Below are 27,076 nucleotides of genomic sequence, written 5' to 3'. Positions count from 1 at the left end.
ATAATCCTCCCCACACTCACTCACAAAAAGTGTGGCCCAAAGTCTAGAAGAATGACCATCTTGATCAATAGAGAGACAAATGATTATTTATCTTTCTGTCTTTAATAGTAAAAATATAATTCCATTGTAATTGAAAGGATAAATAGTGTGTTAATAAGAATTATATTCTTTATTTTTTTGTGCTATCTATTAATGAAGATAATTCTAAGTTCAAAGTTAGATACTCTTATTTTAGAATTAGAGAAGAGTATATAGACTCAACTTTACATGAGAGACTATTTGTAATTTAAATTGGTGACACAAGACTAACAATTTTATAATTGGGTCAAGGCTCATCCTCAAATGAAAGAAAAACAGGTAACCGAGTAACTTGTGAGGAAAGTCACATACATTTTTTATATATTATTGCATCACTAATGATATCAAGGAAAATAATTCAAGAAAACATAGTTTATTCTCCATCGTCCACTAATCTATAGCCACTAAGCATCTCCCACAACGAAGCAATAAACATGCCACAAAAATTATATTAATTATTGTAAGAAGAGAATAGTGCATAAAACCCTCTAAAATTTATGTCTTTTTTAAATAATCATTATAAACTATTTTTTCATTTTAGTTCTTCCTTAAATTTTATAAGTTGATAAATTGGTTCCTGTACAAAGATATTGTGAAACTATTTATAGATAACAAGGAATTCACTTCAATCAGAGTTATAATAATAGTTATGCAACATTAATGGTTGTTAGTCGGTGTAAGGAAACCACAATCATAATACAAAATTGATTAAGAAAAGAATAATTAAATTTTAGAGCTAAAAGTGATTAATACAGTAATATTATTTTATATACCAATATAAAATTAACATATGAATTAAAAAAATGCGCTAGTTAGAATTTTTTATGGGAATGGAGTATCTCCTTGTATAAGGAGATAAATTAATTCCTCTTGCCAGTGAAACATGACATGTGTCATGTTTCATCATTTTCTATAAAAATATTTTTAAAAATAAACAAAATAACACATATGTCACATTTTTACTGGCTAGAGGAGATAAGTTATCTCCTTATATGAGGAGATACATTATTCTCATTTTTTATTGTTTTAATTTAAAATTATCTTCATGCAAAAACCAATTTCACCAATAATTAAAATTTAAGTTGTAATTAAGAAAAAATAGTATATAGTAATAACTACTTATAAAGACATGAAGGTTAGGATGTTTTTATAAAATTTTCAATAATTATTATGATAGTGGTAAATTTTGAGATTATGCTATTCATAATTCATTTGAGAATGGCTTAACGCATGGTGGTAAATATATCAAGAATTGATATTCATGCATTTTTCTTACAAAAGAGATCACGAGGAGTTATTCAAACCAAAGTTATATTTCGTTAAAGAACATATGAGCTGTTTGGGTGCCAAAAACATTCTAAAGTTGGAGCTGTTTGGGTGCCAAAAACATTGTAAAGTTGGGGATATAAGAGTAGAGTTTAAAATATATGCACCGATAGTATAAAGTTTTTTACACTATCAGCACATCATCTACCATTGATTTGTATTATTTTTGTTTGAGAATCAATGATGATTAATAAATCAATGGTGGATGATTGACTGACAGTGTAAAAACATTTATATTGTCAGTATATACATATTAAATCCATAAGTGAAATGTTAGAATAGGATATTTTATTCTCCTGTTTGGGGACAAATAAGATATGATAAATATTGTTTTATCGAGTTTAGTCATTTTGACCTTAGCTCAAGGTAAAGTTGTTGTTCGGTATCTAAGACGTCACTATTCGAGTTATATAAACAGTTTTTTTTCAGCAATGTTACATAAATTTATCATTTTTAGATTCTATTAAGTAACAACCTCATACATTGGGTCACCAAAATATACTAACACAATCTTTTCATCTTGCCAACTTTTCTTCTCTCTTCATGATTCAGCACTTATCTAAACTAGAGCTTGATAACAGTTTTCGAAATGAAGGTATTGCTTTAGTTTAACTTCTGCAATTGCAGAAGAATAGTCACAGCTAATATCAATTCCTCCTGTTGAAGCTGAATTGTTTTTTGCCTCAGGATCTGGGTCCTGCTGATCTTCAACGATTGTCTAACAAAAAAATAATCATCACGTTTCATCTTGAATTTCTGGACCATTTTAAGGTTTAAAAGTCCATAGTATAAGAAGAAAATAAATAACTTAGTGAAAATCTACTTCCCCACATTATCTTTCATAATCAAATCATAAAGAATGAAACTGGAACACTTATGTTGTCCCACACTTTGTATCACTCCATGTACCATGTATCGTAGACTTATAATTAACTAGAAAAATATTTAATAATTAAATTTTAACTTAAATATATTTTTCCTAACTAATCATATGCTCATGAGACATGGAGTGACATAAAGTGTGGAATAACAGTACCGCACTTATTGACTTATATAGCTAGAGTAGTTTGCAATATATGTCTACCACTCTGTTGTCCCTAAACTATGTGAACTATGTCTCATCCTCTCCCATGCGGATCATGTGTCATCCTCTACCATGGGGCGATGATAAGACATAATATATAAAAGCAACTACCAAGAGAATACTCTATTATAAATAGGAATTCGCATCTCCATTACCTAGTAGAGAGCCTATACTGAATAGGGATTAGAACACGTAACACGAATCAATTTTTAACAATACGATTCAAGTTATTTTTTTAATAAAAAATTAAATTGAGAAAATTTCTTTTTTTCTCATATTCCATCATTCAACTCCTAATATTCTCTCATATACTCTTACCTCCTTATTCTCCTTACATATAGCCATATACAAAATTTGAACATCAAAATATCTTTTTTATTACCATGCTAGGCGGTCCCAGTTATGAAGGTAGTTTTGTATGTATAAAAAAGTATTTTTCATAGAAAATTAAAATTAAGTAACTCAATTATATACCAACAATATTTAGCTTTTTTTGATAGTTTTATAAATTTTAATTGATAATATTTAAAAGTTTAGATCCACATACATTAATACATGTTACACTTTAATCAATGAATGGTTGATTTAGAAAATATATATTTACTTAATCTTAAGCAAATTTCAAATCTCAACTTTTATATTTGGAGAAAACTCTATATAAAATAATTAATTTCATTATATTGTAAATGTTTTGAGCTAAAATAAAATTGTCTCATAAATAGTACATGTAATTTTATATATTACTTAACATCACCAAATACATACAACCTTTCAATTAAATGAAAAGTAATGGCTAGAAACAAGATCTAAAGGTAAATATTGTTAAAGTAATTTTATTGAATTATTATTTGATCATATCACATCATCATTATTGAGAGAATTTAGTTAATTATCTATATTATACTTATTATTTTATTTATAAAATAAATCACTAGTTATATGATATAATTTTTACGGATAATTTATATTCTTAGATAACATCAGATTATCACTCTAAATTAAAATTTATCATTACCTTTGTGTTTTCTATTTTTATTCTGGACTGAAAATGTCTTTTAATTTTTAATTTCAGTCTATATAAAGAAAAAAATGGGTGAAGATATGAGTGTTAATAAATTTCAATAGCAAAGGAGTATCCAAAAAATGTGAAGGTACTTCCCCTTGATTTTAGTCACAAATAGGTTTAGTTAGTTAACAACTCAATGCCAAAGTTTTAAGATAAAAACTGTGCACACTGAATTTCTATGTGTTTTATACACTCCTCGTGTACTATTAATTATTCATATTTAATCATCATTTACTAATTTGAAAAAACATGATACATTATCCATTATTTATAATTTAGATAAGATTTCAATTTCTGCAGCGGTTTATGAAACTTCCAAAAAACTGTGATGTTTCTGACAATTGCGGGTATTTGTGGTCCATGAGCTCTAATTGTGTTTGTGATACAGTTTTTGCGACTCACATATCCACCAGCAAGAACAGATCCGAATTTAAAACATTGTTGATATGTATACCTATTAATTCATTCATTAATTATGATATAGGAAATTCTGTTTGAGAGTGAGATACTGATAAATTATAAGAATGGAGTGAAATGAATGATGTTTTGATGTGTGTTGCAGTTTTATAGTATCATTTTCAAATAATGCTGCTGATCCAGAGAGAGACAGTGCCTCAATTCAAGACTTCTTTTCCAATATGCAAGCAGCTTTCAGGGCTCATCCACTTTGGGCTGGCTCCTCTGAAGACGAACTCAAAAGTGCGGCGAGGTTAGTCCCTTTTTAACTCTAATCTCCTTTTTCCACGCTTCATACTTTTGATTTTGTTAACCAATGTCACATTTCCTGAATTCTATCTAGTTAAGTGTCATAGTTCGTGCTTTTTTTCAAGGAATTCGACATGAACTCTATCTACTTGGGAAATAAATATTAGCCATGCATATATATACTCTATTACTTATAGAAAACAATGTTCTAAGGTCTACTCTGATAGAATTTGCTGATACTATGATGCTTCTTATATTGGTTGATCTCCTTACCTTTTGGTTTTGGTCATATACAGGGGCTTGAGAAGTATGTCACGACGAAGTTATTATCCCGTGTATTTGCTTCAGTTCCAGATGATGTAAAACTCGATGATAAACTTTCTGAGAAGATGGCCTTGCTTCAACAGTTTATTCGACCAGAAAATTTGGATATCAAGCCAGCTTTTCAGAATGAAACATCATGGTTGGTGGGTATATAACTAACATTCAAAACTATTTTTATTTGGATGTCGTTATACAGTTAGGTCAGCTAAAGTCACGCCCATGTTTTATCACTTAAAAAGGGGCAACAAATGTAATTATGTTCAATGAATTTTTGAATTGACAACCAACATTGTTACAGTATCAACATTAAATGCTCATGTCTCTTGTAGTATGGTTTTTATGGCAACTCTAAAGTTTTTGGTGCCTTTAGATTGAGTGGTTATTTGGTATGTCACATGTTGGATTTCAATGATTTTAGATGGATGGTTCTTGGGTTTGTTATAAAGTTTGATGGACAGGCTTTTCTTAAGAATCAAGTTTTCTATTTGATATGTCCTTGTGCTCTCAATAGTCACTATATTAGTTTGTAAATACTGAATTTGTTAATTGCAGGCAGAGACATTGGAAGAATTTTTCTTAACTTTTGCTTATACTAAAGTTTTGGCAAATTACAATTTTTACTTGGTCATGATTTTCTGTATACATTTCTGCTTCCTTTAAATCTCATATTTGCTGTGTTATTCTTATTGTGGCAGCTTGCACGGAAAGAACTACAGAAGATCAACATGTACAAGGCACCCAGAGACAAACTTATCTGTATCTTGAATTGTTGCAAGGTTATTGGTAATTTGCTGCTGAATGCTTCTGTAACTTCCGATGAGAATTCTCCAGGAGCTAATGAATTTCTTCCTGTGCTAATTTATGTTACCATAAAGGTAATTTCAACATTCATACACAAATATATACATGCATATTTTTTAGCATAAGTCAATTGGTTTTTAAAGCATGGTGTCGTTACTTCCTGCACTTCTTAAAAAATTATGGGTATGACCATGTGCTCTTTTATGTTTAGTATTCCTTTTGTTTTATGCCATATTGCTTAGTTTTTTTTCACTATATGAACTTTGATAACCGAAATAAATCTCCTAATTATATGAGAAAAAGTTATCTAAGGGCACTTCTGGCTTATTTTACAAGACAATATCTAATGTGTGGTAAAATATAATGTTGTATATGCTGGTCGATTCATCATGGCATGACCAATTGAACATATTGCCCATACATATTCATGTCCTTCTTTTTAAGTGTTGGCTGCATTATTTTTGTTTTGCAGAACTTAGTCCTTTCAACTGCTTATGGTCCTAAGTTATATGACCTTATCTTTCAAAATGTTATGCATCGCAGTTGTTTAATTTTAATTTTTCAAAATTGAAGATTAGAGAATAATGAAACTAGGCAATTGATATAAACTGCTGTCAGATTTGAAGTACAGCTGTATGTTATGTTAGTACATATCTTTGACTCTTGAGGGATAAGATTCCTTAGTTATACATGTTACCAGAAATTGGCGAAACAGATTAATGAGAAAGACCTAATATTCTCATAAACTCTCTTACTAGGTGCGATGACATACTTCACTTTAAGGTTAAACAATTTTTTGTTTTTTTTCCTAATGATACTATACAGGCAAACCCTCCACAACTGCACTCAAATCTGATGTACATACAAAGGTTTAGGCATCAATCTCATTGCTTGGGGAAGCAGCATATTATTTTACGAACATGTTATCTGCTGAATTCTTCATCTCAAACATCGATGCAAACGCCATTTCAATGGATGAAACTGAGTTCGAGAGAAACATGGAATCTGCTCGTGCCTTTCTTTCAGGGCTTTCTGTTGATACGCAAGATCCTACTTCACCTTATCCAAATCATGGACACCACCCAAGCTCAGAACCTACTAATCACAGAAATAAAGCTTTGAATGATAGTAAGGACTCTGCATTACAAAATTCATCATCTGCTGCAAAATCCCAAATTAAGAATGTGACTTCTGTGAATGAGTTATTGATCACAGAAGTTCCTTCCTTCTCGGATTTGGAGAATAAAGGGGCAAGTATGCTTTTAAAGGATGATAAGGTGAATGAAGTTTTCAGGGAGTATCCATATTTGTTTGCTAGTGCAGATGAGCTAACAGTAGAAGATATTGAAGACCTTCTAAATAATTACAAACAACTTGTTTTCAAGTATGCATGTCTTTCAAAGGGGTTAGGTGTCTCTCCACGAAACAGAACCGAAGACAAGGCTGAAACCACAGTAGAATCTTCAGATGGTGGACCTGTAACTGTCAATAATAAATCAGAAGGATCAACTGATACAATAGAAGATAGTTCAGATAATGTTTCACTTCTTGAGGAGAAAAAAATGAAATCTGATCTGCCACAGGACGAGGTGGTTGCACCAGATGGCGGTGCTAACATAGAATCCTCCAACTAATTGTAACTAGCCACAGTAGCGTATGTTTCTTCATCATATACCCCTCATTTTTTTCTCACTATTTCATATTTAGTTTATATTTTCGTCGTGGTTGCAGCCTTAGCCCCTAACTTTCCTTTTGTGAAATGATGGCAATACCATGAGTACTGCGCCCTCTGTAACATATTGAATAGATTTTAGAACTCTAGTGCAAATCTTGTCAAGTTAGAAATTTTGCTTTCCTCTTTGTGTCGGATAAAAAAGAATGTGAGGATGCAAATCTAGTTTAGTGTGAAGATGCAAATCTAGTTTAGTTTGGTTATCCCTGCATGTGGTGAATATTGGTTTATGGAGATGTATGTTAGCTTGTTTATATCACAGTGGCAGTAATGTTCATTTGATGACTCTGAGCTATTAAGTTTTACCATTTTTCTCTATTATGGAACGCTTATACTATATTGCAATCTTGGCTAATTTGCAACAATGCATTGGACCAAGAAAAGTGATATCTAGAGGGGGACAAGTTGTGTCTTAGCCATGTCCGAAACATTGTATTTGTATTTGTACATTATCGGAGTAAGTTAAAGTACTACTATCTTGCATGAACAAAGAACCTCAAATGAAATTTGGAGATTGCACCAATTAGATCTACCTCAATTTCCAATCAATATCTATATGCATAGAAAAGGGAGAAAATAGAATAACCTATGAGCGAAGGAACATGATACATGTCCAGTTCTAACTTTCCATGACTAGTTTATTTTCCATGTTTAAAGATAAGGGATCATGATTGGAAAATTGAAAGAGGTATGCTGAATCTTGCTCACCATGTCATGAAAATAGCTTAGAAAAATATATATCGTAACAAATTGTTCCTCCCAACGAGTGTTATTCATATAGTAATTGAACCTTTGACTTGTTGGTCATCTTGATGATCTAATATGACTTTACACTACTAAATCAATAATTTGTTGGGAAATGGACAATTCATGTGAAACTGAATAGTAATCTATAAATTATAAAATATGTTTAATTACACATGCATTTCCTCTTCTTTGAAGACAATAACCTTTAGCAATAGCTATGTTTAGTTCTTTACAAGTAGATCCACTTTCACTAGTATGATACGTGCCTGTTTTACTTTATATTGCACTTTGTCAAATAATTGTTGATTATTTTTTCTGGCTGTTTCCCTTGGACAATGTTCCTTTTTATTATATCTTATACAAACTTTGAACTCAGTATTTATTTATTGTTTCTCTTTCTTCAATTAGTAAAAATCTATTAGTTTTAGTTCACTCTACACCTTCAATTTTCTCAATTCCGACAGTATATTGGTAACAGATAAAGTTGCTTCGAGAAGTAATTATATACTCTTGCTTCTTTTCGAAGTTAAAAGGCCATGATAATGCAAAGCAAAAATATTATGAGGGAGCAAGGTGACATTGCCAAAAAAATACTATAAGATAAGAAAGGGTTTGGAAACATGGCAACTAAATGTCTCTCCAACTTCAATAATTTTAAGCTCTCCATTACATTATGTTCTCCATAAAATATATTAAATTTTTATGTTACGGATTTTTATTCTTTTATCGTTAACCAAATTAGTCATGTAATTTTTTAAACTGAGTCGTGAATAAGTAAAAGTTCTTGTATGTGATGTTGTAGATGATTCCCTGCCATGCTGCAGATATGTTAACAATTTCTAGAGAAAATATAAAATATTACTATTGTTTTAGGAATGGATAACTACATCGAGTCAAAATAGTTTTTATAAGGATCATATAAATAGGAAATTAAATTTAACATATACAAAATTTTTAAAAAATAAAATAAGTTTTTACTCTTAATTTAACAAACTCGGTCCTCAAAATTAAGGCAGCATAGAAAAGTATATGCAGACATTGATGGCGTGTCAGCCGCAAATATATGCATCAACCGACTTCTCACTCAATTTTCATCCCATGTGAGGTTTAGGTTTTAGTTTGCTTTTCTTCAAGTGTAACACTAATCATCATTTTTGGTACAAAGAAATAAAAAAGAAACTAAAAGACTGGAAAAAGATAATATTAAATGATTTGAGAGGAACTCAGTATTAGATTTTCAATTATTTTTTGAATATATTTTCTATTGTTCTACACTTTGTGCTAATCTATGTGTTATGAGTTTATGATTTGTCCAAAAATACTTAATAATTAAATTTTAACTTAAATATATTTTTCTGATGAATCACAAGTCTATGACACATGGAATGACAAACATATCAATAGATTAAGCCAATATATATTCTTGGTTTAGGTCAAATGTGATCTTTTTAGTTTGTTCCAAATTTATCATTGGACATTGGAGACGTTCTTCATATGCTGGACTTTTTTATAGCACCCCATAACGTTGAACACTAATGTTCATGTCTAAGTTATTTAATATGTTTGAATACTATAATATTTTTTATTTTTGGTTTAAGGGAGCTTCATAATTTTGTGTGAATAAAGAGATATAAGTGAATATGAAAGGTTTGAAACACCCTAATTGTAATGATTACAAGGTATATGCAACATTTGAATCATGTTAAATTAAGGATTTAAAATTTATTTTGATGTGTAGAGAAGGGACCATCTTAATCAAGTGAAAAAAGGAGCGGGTCCCATAATGGAATCACATATCCCAAAATCAATGTGTCCTCGTGTTCTAAGCCAGTAGAATTTTTCCAAGTAATGCGCATATGTTATTTTAAGTTTTTAAATTTTTCTTTTTTAATAAAGTGTCAATTTTGTATTGGACCGGAACAAGAAAATGGGACAAGAATGAAGACATGTGATTTGTGTCCCAAATCACAAGCGTGGCTGGTGGTGAAAGTAGAATAGAAAAGACGACTTGGAATTGGGATAGGTCAAATGGAGGATTAAATCATTCATTAATAAAAAGATTCTTGTTTTTCTTATATTTTTAATAATAAAAGTGTTTTTCTATTATATTTAAAATGATAAAAATATCTTATTATATTTTTATTTTTGTAGTATATTTCTCTCCATTAATGTAGAGTATTTTTAGCCTATGAGCATGTCATGACATGGCAGGTGGGTCCACAACACCCACAAAACACGCCAACTGGATTCCCATTCTTGGACTACCCATGTCTATACTTCAATTTTTGAAGACAGTGGCACCAACAAGGAACATTAATCTTGTGGGAAATTATGCAAGTTTTTTTATTGTGTTATCAAAATTTCATATAAAATAGTATCAAAAAAATATTTTATGTAAAGAATCATATGTATTTTATTAAATCCCTAATAAGATGAGATTAATAGTTTTTTTTTAAACAATACTGGTTAGGAGGGATAATCACATACCTCGAAAATGATTAACTCCTTACACATATAATAAAATGAAATAGTTGATAGTATAAAAAATAATATAATAATAATGCAAATCATATAAATCCATTACTTAATATAGAGTCAATTTTTTGGCATAAGTGAAAAGTTCTTATAAAATAAAAAATGATTTGATATAATGATATCTATACAAAAGAAGAGGATACAACTCTCTTTAGTTACACATGGAAGGAACTCCATCCAGAAATGTTAGATTATTTTTTTGAATATCAATATAGTTATGAAATGTGTTACCACAACAATTATAATAATGCCGCCCCGGATTATTGGCTTATTATGAAACGTGTCTCTCCTCATAATTCGTGTTACCATTACTTATATTATTATCTTTGACTCATTGAAAGAAACTTCAGAAACTTTGTTACAAACACGAGGATCTTTAATTGTTGTTCATAGAAGTATAACTATTAAATGGGTTTTTAACGTTAGAACTAGGAATAAGGACCCATGCATGAATAAATTTTAATGAAAATGATGTATTCAAGTATAAGTATTATGTTATTAGTTTTTCAAAACCAAAAATAATATCTTACGGAGGTTAAAAAAACTAATAATAAATATGCTTAATAAAACAGTGTTTTTAGCTAAGGTAATTTTAAATTGTTCGTGTGTTTTCCACGAAATAGTTGGTATATTAGCATTGAGCCATTTGACCATTGGGGGATAAAAATATTAAACTAAATTGTACTTATCCTAGGTTCATTGCACTGATATTTCCAAGCTGATAATAATATAGTATTTGAGATTACATACTCAGCTAAATAACATACTAATATTATGCATGTCGATATGGCATTACATTCCAACTCCAAGTCAAATATAAGCACCATTAACATTAAGTAATTAGTACACAAAAGTGGACCTTAAAAGAAGAACATTTAAAGGAGACCTACTTGTTTTTCTTTATTATAAAAGTGTAATTTCATTATATGTAAAATGATAAATTTTTTTTACTATATTATTATTTTTATTTATTTTTATAATGTTTGTCTCTCAATTAATAGAGAAAATCCTAACTCCTATAATAATGTGTACTTTACCATTATCCTTAACTTTGGATTAAGATTTCAAGGAGGAAAGAGAGAAGATGCAAAATGGAATGAAATCATGTTAAGAGAGTCTAATATTGTATGAAAATTGTTTCACATGTTAAAAAAAATCTTTAAACCATTATAAATTTAAGTTATTTTTTTATTTTAAAATATTATCTTCCTCCCCATATTGGAACTAAATTTGGAATCAATAGTCTTTTTCATACATAAATTTACGTTGAAGAGCTTAATCCATGCTAACTTCCAAACAAAGCTAATCAATATATGTTTGATTTGTACTTTATAATTACATGGTATATGATACCAGTTTTATGCGTTACTCGATTTTATATTGTTTAACATTTTCTACATTATTATTATAAAAAATATAGAATCCATTACATGACAAACAAACCCAATATGTGATATATAGATTAAATTAGGAAACGTGTAAATATGTTATATTAAATACAAGTCCACTCCATTTGAGGCATGCACGAAGTCTTCCATATGCTCTTTCTTTGCAATGACCTCTTCTATTCTATTTTGTCGTCTTTTGTTAATTGTTATTTCTTTTTCTTTGCTCTTGTAAAAAGAGTACTATCACTAATAACGTGTATGGTAGATATAAAAACAAGACCAACCCATTATTTGCACATCATATTTTGACACTATTATATATATTATTTTCTTTATATACATGTTTTACTAAAATATATTAAAAAAACATTGTTACACTATATTCATGTCCAAAATTTTAATGTCCATGAATCTTTTGTGAGAAAAGGAATGAGAACATAATTTATCATTCTTGTTTCACTTTATACTAGTGCTCAATTGAAAAGTATCATTTAATTAAAAAAATATAAAAATAGAAACTAATAATTTTATGTATTTTATGAAGTTTAATTAGTTAAAGATGTGATGATATAATTTTGTTAGGATAATATGCTCCCACTAAAAGGGTCACATAAGTACACATAACCTTTGCACATATTTATTTCATCATAAGCTGAAACTCACATAGCAAGCAACACCCAAAAGACCTACTCAAATTGTTTTGACACCCCTTTTTAAGAGTTCTCTTCTTACTCCCACTTCACTCTTCTCAACCATCCTCAACTTTCTTTCTCTATATTCTAGCTCTAATGTTGGATCCTTCAACAATAAAGAAACATATGGGCAATGAAAATCATCATCATCATCATTATAGTCACCATCACAAGAACTACCATCACAATCTTCATATCCATCACAGAAGCACATTCCTCCCACTGCTATGTTCAAGATCACCAACCAAAGATGTGATTCTTCCAAGATGGAGAAGCAGTGGAAGTTCCTCTTGTGATGACCCTTTGTCCCCAAGAATCAGTTGCATGGGTCAAGTAAAGAGGAACAACAAGATATCAGGAATAGGGTTCTCAAACTCACACAGACTCAGCCTCACTTCTAAAAGCAGTACCCCAACCTCTTCCTCTACTTCTCCTATTGTCAAATACTCTAACCTCAAAAAGCTGTTTTCTTCAAAGAACTTGAAGAGCACAACAACACCAACAACTACTATTGCTTCTACCACCATCTCAAGCTGTGGAAGTAGAAAACAAAGAGTGCATAAAAATCATAGTAGGGGTGAGAATGTTGGGTCTATAAGCATTGAGAATATGGATCCTCCTTTACCTGTGATCAAGACAGTGAATAAGTTGGAGGAAGGGAGTCTTTGGCAGAGAAGATCAGGTGGGCATGGAATCAAAAGTCTACAAGTTCAACAGATTCATCATCCAAGGATTTTTCTTCATCCTACAAGTGTTTGATTTTGATGGGATTGGGATCAAGATCAGATGAGATAGATCCAGAATTGTATATTTTTTATTAGAAAAAAAATGTATTTTATTTATATCAGATCATACATAATGTATACTATTTTTTTTTATTTCTAGTTTTGTCAGTTTCCAATGTCCAAGTGTTGCTTGATTTCTTGGAGTATTTCACATGGCAGGGGATGCATAATGTGATGGTTATAATTGTATATTAATGAAAATGTCAAACTGTCTAAGATCTAGGCTAGTTGTTTATTTACCATGGTGTAATGAGAAATAAGCAAAATGGATGAGCTTTGTGCTCATGAAAATAATATTTGCACAGAATAACATTAGTGTTATACTTGTTGATAGTGTTTCTTTTTTCATTATTAAAAAAATGTGATGTTTTCACTGATGCAATCAAAGGTTGTGCTTGTTACAAATTAATTGTTGGCTGTTTTCTCCATTTGAAAACGGTGAAAAATTTAGCTGGGAAGTTCGACTTTTAAATAGTTCAGAATTTCAAAATCTCATCTTTTTTTTATTTCAAACAAACACAACAAAACAGATTTACTCGTACACATTAAAATAAGCAGAAAAAAGGTGATATTTTCACACACACAAATACTACATGTCATTCACACTTTGTTTAGTTAACATAAAACATAAAAGAGTATTTTGTTGAATTTTTGTTTATCTCAAAAAGGTAACAGGAAAATAGGCAAATATCATTCCTGAAACAAAGTGTTGTAGTGGTCAACACGGATAACATAATAATTTGGTAACAAGGTGCAAACTATTGGGTACGTTATATGGGTCAGTGATAAGACAGCCGTTTTTGTTGACTCCGGAGCACACAAGATATGCCCAAAACAGAGGGAAATTAGAGTGCAGCAATATATGAATTAATGGCTGGTCATGCTGAATCGTGGTGGTTAAAACTTAGTCTGCATTTTCACTTTGTGAAAGTGAAAGGATATAATCAATGATTAGGGAAGTAAACAAGACATTGTATCAAAAGTATGTAATGTACAACAAAATTCAATTATAATAAAGGAATATGTAAATATTCAGGAACTGTGCTTCCATCTTGTTGCAACAGAACATCACTATTTTTTAATATCGTAGTCACATTGAAGAAAACCAAAGGCAAGTTAAAAAAAGGAGAATGTTAAGCATGGGACAATGGTTAAAGGAACCAAATATATGTAAGTTGCATTAAAAATTGGTTTACTTGGCTTTGAAAGTTTCAACCCAAAAAGAAATGAGATGCCATTGCTAGTACAGTCCTATTCAATATACTGCAGTAAATTATAGTGAGAGATATAAAACAAGAAGTTCAACAATTAAGGTTATGCCAATAAACCTTATCCCTTTGGTAAACCACATCTTCACATGCATAAGGTAATATTAAACATAACAAAATTCAAACTAAAACCAGATTACCTAAACAAATAAAATAAGTATCTAACGTTGAAGGGAAAGTTAGTCACCATCAATAAAACGTTGACAGTGGTTGGTTAACAACACAATGTCATAATTTCTAAATGTAAGCAATTTCCTAATAGACAACACAATAAGAAATTCTATTATAAATAGTTAAAAAAAAGTGAAGTCCATTTGGCACATTGAAAATTGTAGTAGCAATCAAGTTAATCAGAAAGGGTTTGATGTCATGTAGAGACCTCCAATCCATAAACACTTCAGTTCTTGTAACCCTTCCCCCTTTGTTTAAGGGAGATACATGTTGAGGTCCACCAAAGGGACTGGTGGCAAAATATGACAAATGAGAAGGAAATAGTTTGTGACCTAAAAAACAATGAAATAGGAACACGTACTAGTTCACTCATTAAATATCAAGGAATTTAGAAGTGAGTAAATGACAGTGAATACAAATGACAATCGGAGTTGATACTCAACAGAAACAGAGCACAAGAAACAATACAAATTTAGGAGATGGTAACATAATATATATGCTCCATGAATCTGATGGCAAGCACATTCTCTATCAGAATTAATGGGACTGTCATGATATGTACACCAACTTTACAGAAAAAACAGGTGATGCCTATACCTTTCCTTGTATAGTTACAAGAAGGAATACACGTCCTTCAAATACAAGTAAATGCAAGAAATGCCCATCCACTGTACAGTTTTTGCTCATAACGAATGTACAACAACGATATCAAAAGTTTTCTCCTCGCCAGAGCAGAATCCAACGTTCTGCAAGAATACAGTGACCAGAGTGCTTCTCTGCATTTTTCCGTTCTCAAATATTCACATATATCTCCACGAGCAATATAGCATCAAATGTTGTGGATGTCAGTGTTGCAGGCAAATAAAAAACCAGGCTGGGATCCGAAACTCTAACCCCATCATTCCACTGGTTCACTAGCATATACATCCTCATTGGAGTGCTTGTCATTTGACAAGCAATCAGCAGGAACATATGCATATCCTTTAGGTAACCTTGAATTTTTCATAGATGCTTCATCCGACGTCATAACAAGCTCTTTTCCGAATGTCTCTGCATGCTGTAATTGGAAATAAGCATGAGGACACTTTTTAAATTCAAGATCCACCATGGACAAAATAAACATTAAAAAGTGTGAGAAGGAACATCAAGTCTTGAAGTCATTGCACACCTTCCTAGATTTGGATCTCCTTCCACCCTCATCTGAATGATATTGCAATGTGGCAGAAGCTCTACGGGGAATTTGCTTGCCAGAAAATTGCATCCTCTCCGGAATCTTGTGCTTATATTGGCTTTGTGAGGTTGAGCAGTCATCATCCACTTTTGGGTCTGTGTCCATGGATACAGCAACTCTGACACGGTGCTTAGCAGAAACTGAGCTGTCCACAGTCACATCATCTGATTGTTGGACAGCTTCACTGCATGATCTGTATCCCTCAGTGTTCCCTTTGAGGGATGTTGTAGCTGATTCTGAACTGCCATCTGGAAGTATGAAAGGGCTATGAACCAGCATAGACCTAGCAACATGATCCCTTTTGAAGGCAAGCATGTTATGGGAGCATATAATCAACTCCCGCTGTAAATGTCCACAAAACGAGAAAGACATGACAATGAGAATCTACACCTTAAGTGAAAATACTAAATAGAGATTCCCTATACTATTCTGGAAAGGCCACAATGTCAACAATGTAGTGCCTAAACCTTGAAAACAACTTGGTGATTACCTGCAGAGTTAATAAAAAAGTTACCTTTATTTTTTCACGTTTGACAATTCTTTCACAGAGGAGACGTAATCTCTCAAGTTCAACCTGTTCAAAAGCATTCAGAAAGAATCAAGATATTTGATAGACTTGAAAGAAAACATGTCACTACAATTAGCACTGCTTCGAACACAATTGCAGTTGGTGCATAGTTATTTTAAGTTTCAATTATTTTATTTATTCTTACTATCAAATATATTGGTGACTTGGCATGCACACATGTGAGGATCAATACATCACTAATTTCAAAACAGAAAAATCTATAGCCCTACAGAAATTGTTCAAGATTATAGGGCTTGACAAGCACGGGCTAATTCATCCTGATATCACTTCCCATTTTTTCACTAATCTCCTCCCATCTCTGATAATTATCAACATTCCAACCACAATAACATGTAATTCCCAATACCAGATTTATATCTCTAAAGCTTAGTGGGACAATAGTAAGATGCCAAAATTTGTAGGCATGTGGTTGCCACAATGGCATGAAGATTTTGGACAGGCAAAAACACAAAATGCCAGGATACTCAACTACCAGAATATATAAATATTGTGGGAGACCACTTTCATCTTGATAACATAGTGTTGTCCACAAAGTGTTTGTTAATATAATAGTATACGTTTTTCACTCTTGTTTTTCATAAATGACAACTCTACAATGGAACTTAATATACTAAACAACAAATGAAAGATACCTAGCCGGGTTAAGACATCACAGACAATAAAAAGCACAATAATCCCCCTAAATGAATGGAATGGAGAGTTTCATTAAGTGAAAACATGACACCTAAAACTCTGAGACTATCCTTTGAGTTGTCTTGAGAGTGGTATTATAACTGTAGCGGACACAACACTACTTATTCAGTTACACTAAAATTTATCTAGTATAATTTTAGATAGGAGACTTAAATCCTAGGCTCCTAAATGTTCTCCTGCCAACCATTTCTTTAATGCAATGCCCACAACTTGGCTGTCCTTTGCTAAAAAACTCAGCCACAGTATCCTCCAAAACAACGAGATAATTTCCAGCCTCATAAATCTATCAAATCCCTCCATAGGAAACTCAGCAATCTCATTAATTGATTTCAATCACAGATCAAAAGATACAACAATGCCACCAGCAGTACATCAAGCCTAAAAAATGAGAATGGAATCCAGGATAAAAGGGTGGGGAAGGAAGCCTCACCCTAATTTGCTTCATTCTTTTAAACTCTTCAATTCCATGTTTTTGTGTCTCGGCCTGAGCAAATGAGGAGAACAAACATAAGATACTGTCATACAAGACCAAAAAAGAAGACATTATACTATGAAGGACCAAATATACCTTTTCCTTCTGCTCCAAACTATGTCTTTGACAGTAAGCCTTGTGTTGCAGCTTGCCACCAGTAGTCCTGACATTCATGTACAAACCAGCATTTCTTGCACAGTATGGATGGAATGTGGTTCGGCAATGGCCATAGCAACACTGCACTCACCATGTTACAACATGCTTGGCAATCAGCAATATTAATTACAAAAGCTCGCAAATTGAAAGAAAGGATAGAAAGAAGAAAACATTTCTGATGTTATCGGTCATTACCTTCATGCATACACCATGCTTGCAGCAACAGATGCAGCAAATGTCAGTTCCCTTCAACAAAGTTTCCTAGCATTCCACAATGGAATTGAATATACATAGATAAGTGTTAGGTAAGATAATTAAATTTCGAAGTAAAAAAAGAAAATAAAAACTAAAAGGGAGGGGGCATACCACTCCTTCAACAGCATTTATTTGTCCTCTTCTGAATGTCGACTCAAAAACCCACTGATAAGTATATAAGATTCAAAAAGTCAAGACCAAGAAAATCTAGGTGTTAAAGGGTGACAATAACACTATCAAAAAAATAAGAAAACAACTAACCTCGGCACAAAAAGCATGAACCCATTGGCCATCACAAGACCTTCTAAAAGCTCCGGTAGTACCACCACAGAGAGCACACTCTGCGACAAAATAAGGCTTCTCCAGGGAATTGATGGTAGATGTTGCAGAGCTTCTAGATGATAAATTTTCACATAATTCACAGTACCATGGACCCACTGTATCTTTCACACTACGATAGCAATCCAAGTGAACTGCAACCTGCAATAGAAAAGAAAAAAGATTAATACCAGGCATAAATCAGACAATAAGTAAATAAAATGGAACCACCAGGCTGAGGCCTAAAAACCTTGCAACCAGAGCAGAGTATAATGGGGTTCAACATAGTCTCAGGTCGTCTGCAGATATCGCATGATTTAGGCTGCTCCTTGGAGAAATTTGAGATTGACATGCCAAAATCCGAATATTTCTCTGACGAAGTTCTAGTCACAGCTACTCTAGAAAGTGTCTCTTTGGCTCGTGGCATTGGTTGAGAAGAAGCACCAGTCCTTCCACTTAAAGTATCCAACTTCACCAAATTCTGGAAATAATCAGATTTTTTTGTCAATAAGAACAGCTAAAAGTACTGTTAGCTAACGGAAAGAGAGTTGAGAAAACAAAAGCATCTGTGACCTCCTGTTGCATAGATTCATCTAAGGTGTCTTTTCGGAAAGAACTCCTAGTAGATGCTGCAGCAGCAGCAGTTGCAGCTGCCAGCACTGCCTGTGCTTCCTTATGCCTTCTTTCTTTCCTGCCCCGCTTTTTTGCCTCCTTAAGATCACGCAGATATTGATTCACAATCACGGCATCCCATCTTCTCTGATGTGACATATCAATCTCCTGTGGCAAACTCTTGGCAATATTGTGGATTAGGTTATCTGCAAATACAAAATCAGGAACAATGAAATATCGATACGATCTGTAACGAAGCGAAAAAATTTCACCAGCCCCAAGTTACAATGTAGGGTAAAAAGCAAATGAAAGTACAAACTTAAAAATAATTAAAACAAGATCAATGATAATCCATGTAAAACTGAGACACACCAGTTAGCCCCTTCTTTGCAACTCTATCTTGGAATAATCTATGCTGGTAATATATTAGTTCCCCCTCAACTTCATCTTCTGGAGAAAATTCCAGAAGTTCCATTTTTTTAGCCCTAGCCAATTGCTCCTTATACACTTGATTGGGCTGGGAAAAGTCAATGCAAGTTAATTGCTGATTTCGGCTACTTGAGCAATCACTGGCCACAGAGAACTCATACGCAGAATTTCCCTCCTCCCTTGGACCTGCTTAGTGAAGAATCTATTAGACCATTCCTAAGAGAATTAAATAAAACATTGACGAGTCATTTGGTATGTGATCAATCTAATTTCTCAAATGCTCAGAAACCTGTTTATTTATATTTGGGTATTAATATCATCCCATACCCAAATATCATATAAATAGGTTTAGTGTACAGAGAAAATTAGAACAATTGTCCCAAACACTTCCAAAAGATATTCATATCTCACATATAAAGCCCTCCAAGGACTCCCCATCATGAACTTGCTGCAACTTCTTTTTGATGTATGGGTGAACATAATTAGAGATTGTTTCCTTCTTTCTGCATTACAGAAACACAGGTTTTTCAAAGAAAATCCCAACCTAATCAAGATACATGAAAGATAATCCGCTAACACATCATCACGAACAGAAAGCAGTACATGCTGTAAATAACAAAAAATAGCCCCTTCGAAAAGCTCACATTAAACCAGAATCAGGTGGTTCTGAAGCAGGATGAATAAGAGGACATTCGGAAAGCATAGAAGCATTCTGCAAACAAACAGTGGACTCTTCATCTAAAATGCATCCAGATATGCTGGATTTGAAGAGTTTATCAGCATTGCCTGCATAATTTAGTGATGCATTTTTAAAAACATAAAACGTCAACTGAAAAAGCACATTAACATTAAACGAAAAATAGGAATAAAATTTGCCAATACTCATACAAAGTAGATCAGAGACATCTGGAGTATAAATATCTAAATCCTTTAAGACCAAGCAATTCCAAACATAATAACATACTCTTCATTTTTTGTTCAAAAGAAAAAAGAAAGGAAGACGATGGACAAAATTGCTCTAGAATTTTTAAATGAGTTAAATATGAGGCCATACCTTGAACTGCAGGACAAAAATCCTCAGACTTGGTTAAATTCTGCAAAAGTTACAAAAATGAAATGTTTTCTGTATCTTTTTTTGGTTTGTGTAGCAGATGGCAAAGAGAAGCCCTAAAACTACAATGGACATATGCAACCAAGTATTTTTGACACAACACAATCATCAAAAGCACTGAATTTAGAGGTGTTAGTGGAATGAGCATGTAAAAATGAGTAGTGTGTATTTAAGCAATTGACAATCCCAGTAAAAATGTTAATAACATTTGGGGGGAGGGGGTTATGAAGTTCATAAGGGAAGAGAAAGAAAACAGAATTGGCTATGTACTTCACAGTTCTTGAATTTCTATGGACTGTAATGCCCAATCCAGAAAAACAAAGTTTGGTGACTTTAATATATCCTTAAATCGTCCAGAATTATGTATTGGAATAATATTCAATTGTTCAAGAAGTCAAAGTAAAATAACTTTTGGAAGATAAAATCACCACTTCAGTTGCATCAGGAACGGATGCTTCGTTCAAACTTCCTGGATTTCCGTGGTCAGGCTGACGTAGTCTGATCTTATCCACTGGCATCCCATTCTCACTAGTAACCCCCTCAGATAAACATATCATTTTATTATCCTTCAAAATCCTAATGTTGCTGACAGTTCTTCTCCTTGGTGGGACTGACTTAACAGCAAAAGGATCCAACAAGCCTGAATTTGATTTTGGTAAACTCTCAGAACCATGGGCAGATCCACCCTCATCCGAAGATGCATTTCCTGGTTTGAATTTGACTTTTACCCCTTTCTGAAATGCAGTAGTATATACATGGGCTTTTAGCCAATTGACTATTTTGTCTCGCACATCAGGGGCCATATAAGCTTCCTGCAAGTAGAAAATTTGAAACATACAAATAAGAAATACAAAAGAAAGAAATGTGCTACTTAAACTAATCATTTTCCACAAAATGGACATGATAAATTTCAAGCATTACATTGATATTTTCTGTTAATGCATCTGGTGAAATGCCAATCTCCAATGCTACATCTTCTGCATCAACTTTTCCTCGATCTATCAACTGCCAATGAGTGGATTTAGTCATTTAGACATCAGATAAACAGAGAATAAGACCAACTGTGTACTAAATATAGTTTCACCCTAACATGTATACACATGCATATAAAGATGCAGAATACCTTCTTCAAAACGAGTGCAAAACTGAGGGATTCAGATGCATCAGCATTCTCATTGGTCCTCCCTACTACTCCAATATTGTGTTGCTCCCCAGCACCAAACCCCAACAGGTCATGAGCACTTAGCCTACAATCAGACAATCCACCATCTTGTGGTTCATTATGGTTTAACTTGTCTGGACTACTATCAGACACTACCCCATTCTGGATACCAACTTTCAAATTGTGTTCACTGTTCACTGATAATGTCACTGGAGGGTCATTGGCTTCAGAAAATTCACCAATAGCAACAGAGTCTCCTGAGGGAGAGATGTTTATGTTCTCTTGTAGATCTGAGTGTTTGAAGCAAAAAGCCCTCAACTCTACCTGATGAAGTAACATAAAAGGCAAACATCAATTAGCTCCCAAATATTGATCTCCAACATATTGTTTGATTAGTTTTTCTAACTTTTTCCTGTAAAGAGGAAATGTAGACTTGGTTCTTAAAAATACATATACTCACATCATCATCACCATACTTTGCCCAAACTTCCATCCTATGCCTAGCTGCTCTTGCACATAACGGGTGGAAAGAAGCCCCGCAAGCTCCTGAAACACCACCCACAAGAAAAGAGTTACAAGCTAAAATATTTTAAGATATTGAAGAGCATAAGATAGATCAGAATGCCAGCATCCAGATAAAATCAATAGACCAGATGAAAAGGACCCCATTAATACAAGAATGGCAACAGTAGCTGCAGTAAATCAAACGATTGCTAGTACCATAAAACCTGAATCAAATGACACTAGGAAATAAACAGAGCAAAAATAAAAATAAAATAAAGAGGAAGACTGCATATCTGAGGTCACTGCTTAAAAATCCTACATCCAAAATGTCGAATCCCAAATCCTATATCTCAATATTACAAAAAAAACCCTATGAAACACCTGGCTTCTGTTGTTAAAGAAATCATTTTCAAAGCCAAAACACGCAGCTTTTAACACCAGCCCTAGTTGGGTCTCATGGTTTACATATATCACCTTGTTGGTTTTATATAGGTTTGCTGTCATAGAAGCAATGATTTTGTTATTGACACTTGTCACTCATTCAATATCACTAATCAGCAAATGCCAAAATGACTAACATGTTATCATGATACACAATATCAAGCCCAAAATTTATAGATACGTTAAAAAATTGAGTCTGCTGAAAACTTATCTAAATGGCAAGTGGCAACACATACTCAATAGTAAGAAACAGAAGTTATTGACCAACCAAAGATTTATTTACAACGCACACCAATATATTGAGGACAGGTGGGCAAAAAGAACTATAAGCTACCTGGGTAAGAAATCAATTCCGCCACCATACAATTTCCAATTTAGCATAAAAAAATAGCCCAACCTCTAATTAAACATGCCGGGTAGTCAAAAAGAGAAACAACAAAATAATGGCCACTTATAAGAGCATCACTAACAAAACAGAAAATCTTACTTTGGTGTGTTCAGTTTCTCCTGAAATAACATTAAAGAAGCAGAAAAGATAAACATGAACAAAAAGAAAGTCCTATTTAGAGCCTAAATATAGTCACATTTTTTTGGAGTCACATAACATACTAACTTAGTAATGTGTCGTTACCGGTCCAAAAATCACCGACTACATAAAAGTTGTCGTACTCCCAAAGTTACCAACTGCATTAAAGTAATTGTAAATACAAATGAGTTTGTTTTTCAAGAGAAGAAAAATGAATAAGCCTCTGAATACATCCATTCTTGATAAAGGCAGCATAATATTACTTCAATGTTGAGTCAATTAGAATTTTAACAATAATCGCTAGAATCTGTCAGACAGAATAGTTAGTGCTCTTCAATTATTATAATCATTTTGAATTCAAAAGCTTCTAATTTTTTTTCAGCAAACTGATGTTTGAATCTTGTCCAGTTCCAGATTACCACTATGGAATATAGCTTGTAATTAATGAACTGTAGGATTTTGTGCACACATACATTGCAAAGGAGTTAAAATGTATGGTCTGCACCATTATAACGAAGAACTGAACCATAAAATTGTGAAATTGCTTAACATGGTGATCAAATATAATCAGAGAGTAAATTGAGTTATTGAGCTCATTTCATTTACTACACCTGTAAACAAATGATTTTAACAAAAAAGATAAACCAATAAACTTATTAGCTGCAATGCAAGCAGAAATACGTACAAAAAATCGAAGGAATGGATGAATACAACGTTGTGATTTCAAACACTGCAGCAAGAAACCAAATCCAGAATTCTAACAGAAACAAAACCAGCAAGTTCCAATACTATAATGTTATCAACAACATCAGCCTAAGAAATTGAAATTTCAGGGTACAAAACACACACAACATACCATTGCTACACCGAACACATGCACCGAACTTCACTTTGCAGACATTACACACTAATCTCCTCTTGTTTTCATTGATTTCCCCCACGTTCATAATGGGCTCCATCTTCTTCAAATCATCTATATAAACCTCAGGCATCCACAGGCCACAAAACAAGTGTGCAAACTGGACAGACCCAACACTTTCAACACTGCCATTAACAGGTTTTAAAGCGCCACCCTTCTTCGGGCAAAGCACACAAGGATTCTCTGAGTCATCAATATCACCCTTTTGCTTACACCAGGAGCACAACCAAGAATCATCTATGTTATCTTGTACACCATAGCACCTCTGATGAACCACAACTTTACATGAAGCACAGACTATTAATGGATTAGAATCACTGTCAGTGTCTCCCCTGCTGCAATAATCACAAAAACGTTTCCCCTCATCACAAGGAATAGCCATTACAACTTTCTCTAAACCAGCACCACCACCTAAAAGCTTCAATTTCTTCGAAGGGTGCTCAGAAGTTAAAGAAATCTTATTCCTACAACCTAAGAGCCACTCTAAACTACAACAGGTATCAGAACTAACATGAGTCTTGTCACCCTGAGGCAAATCTCTTTCGACAGCAACATTGTCCACTGACTCAATTCCCACAAAACCATCCTCAATTTTCATATCCACGCCATTTGCATCTTCGACAGCATTTTTTTCATTCCCACTACCAACTTTTTCATTATTCTCACTACTAACTAAATTGAATGCTGGAGCAGCAACTCTCTCATCCTCAGTACTAACTACATCAAACTTGGGAGCATTCCCCAAACGGGGAATCGAAAAACATTCACTATAAGTTAAATTATAAAGCGAGGTAGCCTCAGCCAAAGTGTCAATATCCGACAATGTCAAGTCCCTGAAGTATACCTCCATCTCAGTCCAAATGTTGGAGCCACAAGCCTTCTCATTGGCCCGACACTTCTTCTTCTTCTCACCAGCACCAGAGTGAGAAGACTTCTTGTGGCGCCGACGGTTATCACCGCGACGGTTCAACAAATTACCCAACTCACTCGGCAGAGTAACTGCCGCAGCAGAAGTCGACGTTTCTTCAGCAACTTCGAAAGGAGAACGCTCACTCAGCGCTTTCCTAGCCTGAGAGAAAAAATCCATTCCGAATTCCGGCAACTCCGCCGGAAACACCGCCAAACCCGGACACGACGTCTCCTCGGCGGATTGTTCCAAAGCCTCCATGTAAGTCCGCCGGTGACATCGGCCACCGTTCATCGCCGGCAACAAGAACGTACACAATAACGAAAGCATTCCATCATAAAATTGAAAACCCTATCATCATAAAATTAAACCTAATTTGGAATATGAGTGAATGGTGTGAACGATGCGAATTCTTCAGTGTGAGGAAAGGAACGCGAAGGATAAGAAGATAATCCTCCGTTTTTCTAGGGTTAGGGTTTCAGTTAACTTTCCGTTTGTTGTAAGAAAATTATCGTTGTAGCTGGATTTCGCTTTCGATGGGTTAGAGAGAGAAATAAAGAAAGGGGTGAGAGAGAAAGAACAAAGAATAAATAAGAGAGAGAGATTCGCGTATTTTTCAGGCAGGTTATCCTTAATGGAAGATATTTTTATAGGAGGGTAATTCTACAGTGTTCTAACATCTTAAGCTACAATTCGTGTACCCATAAACAAATGTAGATGTGGCACGCAAGATGCGAGTGATGTCAACGTGCATCTCACACGCTACCTACTGTGTCAACCAAATAGATTACAGCAATGAACAACCCAAACTTGTGAAAGTCATTTTTTTCTATATTGCTATTATTTTATATACATATATTATATATACAAAATTAAGAACTTTCATTTGTTTTAATGATCATTCAACGAAAACCATTTATCTCAACAAAATTAAGAACCAATACATTAATTAACACACTTTAACACAACAAAATTAAGAACCAATATATTAATTAACCATATATCTCATCTTATATATTGCTAGTAATTCTATTTATCATAAAGTTAATCACAAAAACTAGACAGGTCGACCCTACAAAAAAGCATTTTGGAAAGGAATAATGCCAATCCATTGAGACTTTTGCAATGACAAAGAAAATTGGAGACAAAGACTAAGTAGTTTTATCTTTATCTTTAACTAATGTATACAGGCACTTTATGTCTGCCGATGAATATTGTGTGATACTACATATTCAATTTTTATATATTTCATTTTTTTGAATTAAAATGTATTTGTTGTGTTCGGTGTACTTTATATTATATATTTTTTTGTTTATGATAATGTTTAATTTAAGGTGAGATATATGGTTAATTAATGTATTGGTGATAGTTACTTAAGATTATATAGTTTTTTTGTAAAAATTAAATAATATTAAGGGCAATATAGGAAATGAAAATTACACTATGAGGGGAGTTATTTCAAGTTTTGACTATATATATAACTAGCATGTTGACATGCACTGTCGTGCCTGTCAACCCGCTTTTCTATCGTTTGTAATGTATAGTTTGTATTTTATAAATTCAAATATATTTTTTGCGCTAAATGTACGGTTAAATTTATTCAATTAGTCTAATATTCAAATTTTTTAAATACACTTTTAAAATAAGAAGATAATAAGGATAAAATAAGAAAATAATATTATATGGTTGTTTGATAGAAATAAAAAGATATTGAGGGCAAAATAGGAAAACACAAATTACACCATGATGAATGGTTATTTTGTGTTTTCCCTTTATTAATAATATAGAAATATAGATATAGATATAGATAGATAATAATGTTTTTCATAATAACTAGATATAGTTTGAACATACATTACATTAATATAGTAATATAAGATATTGTACTTAATCAAATATTTAATTTATATGAATTAATTATAATTATTAAGAGATAGTCACACTCTAAACTAAATTAGTTTTTTACCAACCAAATAAGAACATGTTATTGGTTATACAAACAATCCAAATTAAACTTTGTCATTTATTATTTTTTTGCATTAAACTTTG

The 27,076-nt window shown here is 32.9% G+C and overlaps 2 protein-coding genes and 1 pseudogene across 3 annotated transcripts; 2 read left to right on the top strand and 1 right to left on the bottom strand.

Moving 5' to 3' along the window:
* Positions 1,994 to 7,510, top strand: LOC109327745 (annotated as a pseudogene).
* LOC109327448 (transcriptional regulator GZF3-like) lies at positions 12,459 to 13,455 on the top strand. Its single transcript, XM_019560594.1, has one exon. It carries the CDS (start codon positions 12,575 to 12,577, stop codon positions 13,235 to 13,237), a length of 663 nt encoding a protein of 220 aa, XP_019416139.1. The 5' UTR covers positions 12,459 to 12,574; the 3' UTR covers positions 13,238 to 13,455.
* On the bottom strand, positions 15,046 to 25,704 carry LOC109328106. Of its 2 annotated transcripts, XM_019561386.1 has the most exons (19): positions 24,058 to 25,703; positions 22,191 to 22,276; positions 21,692 to 22,054; positions 21,490 to 21,573; positions 20,997 to 21,380; positions 20,512 to 20,551; positions 20,102 to 20,243; positions 19,869 to 19,960; positions 19,401 to 19,643; positions 18,990 to 19,234; positions 18,667 to 18,897; positions 18,360 to 18,578; positions 18,210 to 18,263; positions 18,039 to 18,104; positions 17,784 to 17,924; positions 17,646 to 17,699; positions 16,448 to 16,507; positions 15,871 to 16,275; positions 15,046 to 15,759 (listed from the first exon to the last, which is right to left on the bottom strand). In XM_019561386.1, the coding sequence occupies exons 1-19, from the start codon at positions 25,355 to 25,357 to the stop codon at positions 15,601 to 15,603; spliced, it is 4,368 nt and encodes a 1,455-aa protein (XP_019416931.1). In that variant the 5' UTR covers positions 25,358 to 25,703; the 3' UTR covers positions 15,046 to 15,600. The 2 variants fall into 2 exon arrangements, with proteins under 2 accessions (XP_019416931.1, XP_019416932.1); XM_019561387.1 differs by lacking the exons at positions 19,869 to 19,960; positions 20,102 to 20,243 and having other exon boundaries at positions 24,058 to 25,704.

This window comes from Lupinus angustifolius, chromosome LG15, assembly GCF_001865875.1.
Source record: "Lupinus angustifolius cultivar Tanjil chromosome LG15, LupAngTanjil_v1.0, whole genome shotgun sequence".
Lineage (NCBI taxonomy): Eukaryota > Viridiplantae > Streptophyta > Magnoliopsida > Fabales > Fabaceae > Lupinus > Lupinus angustifolius.
This window is presented reverse-complemented; position numbering and strand designations above follow the sequence as displayed.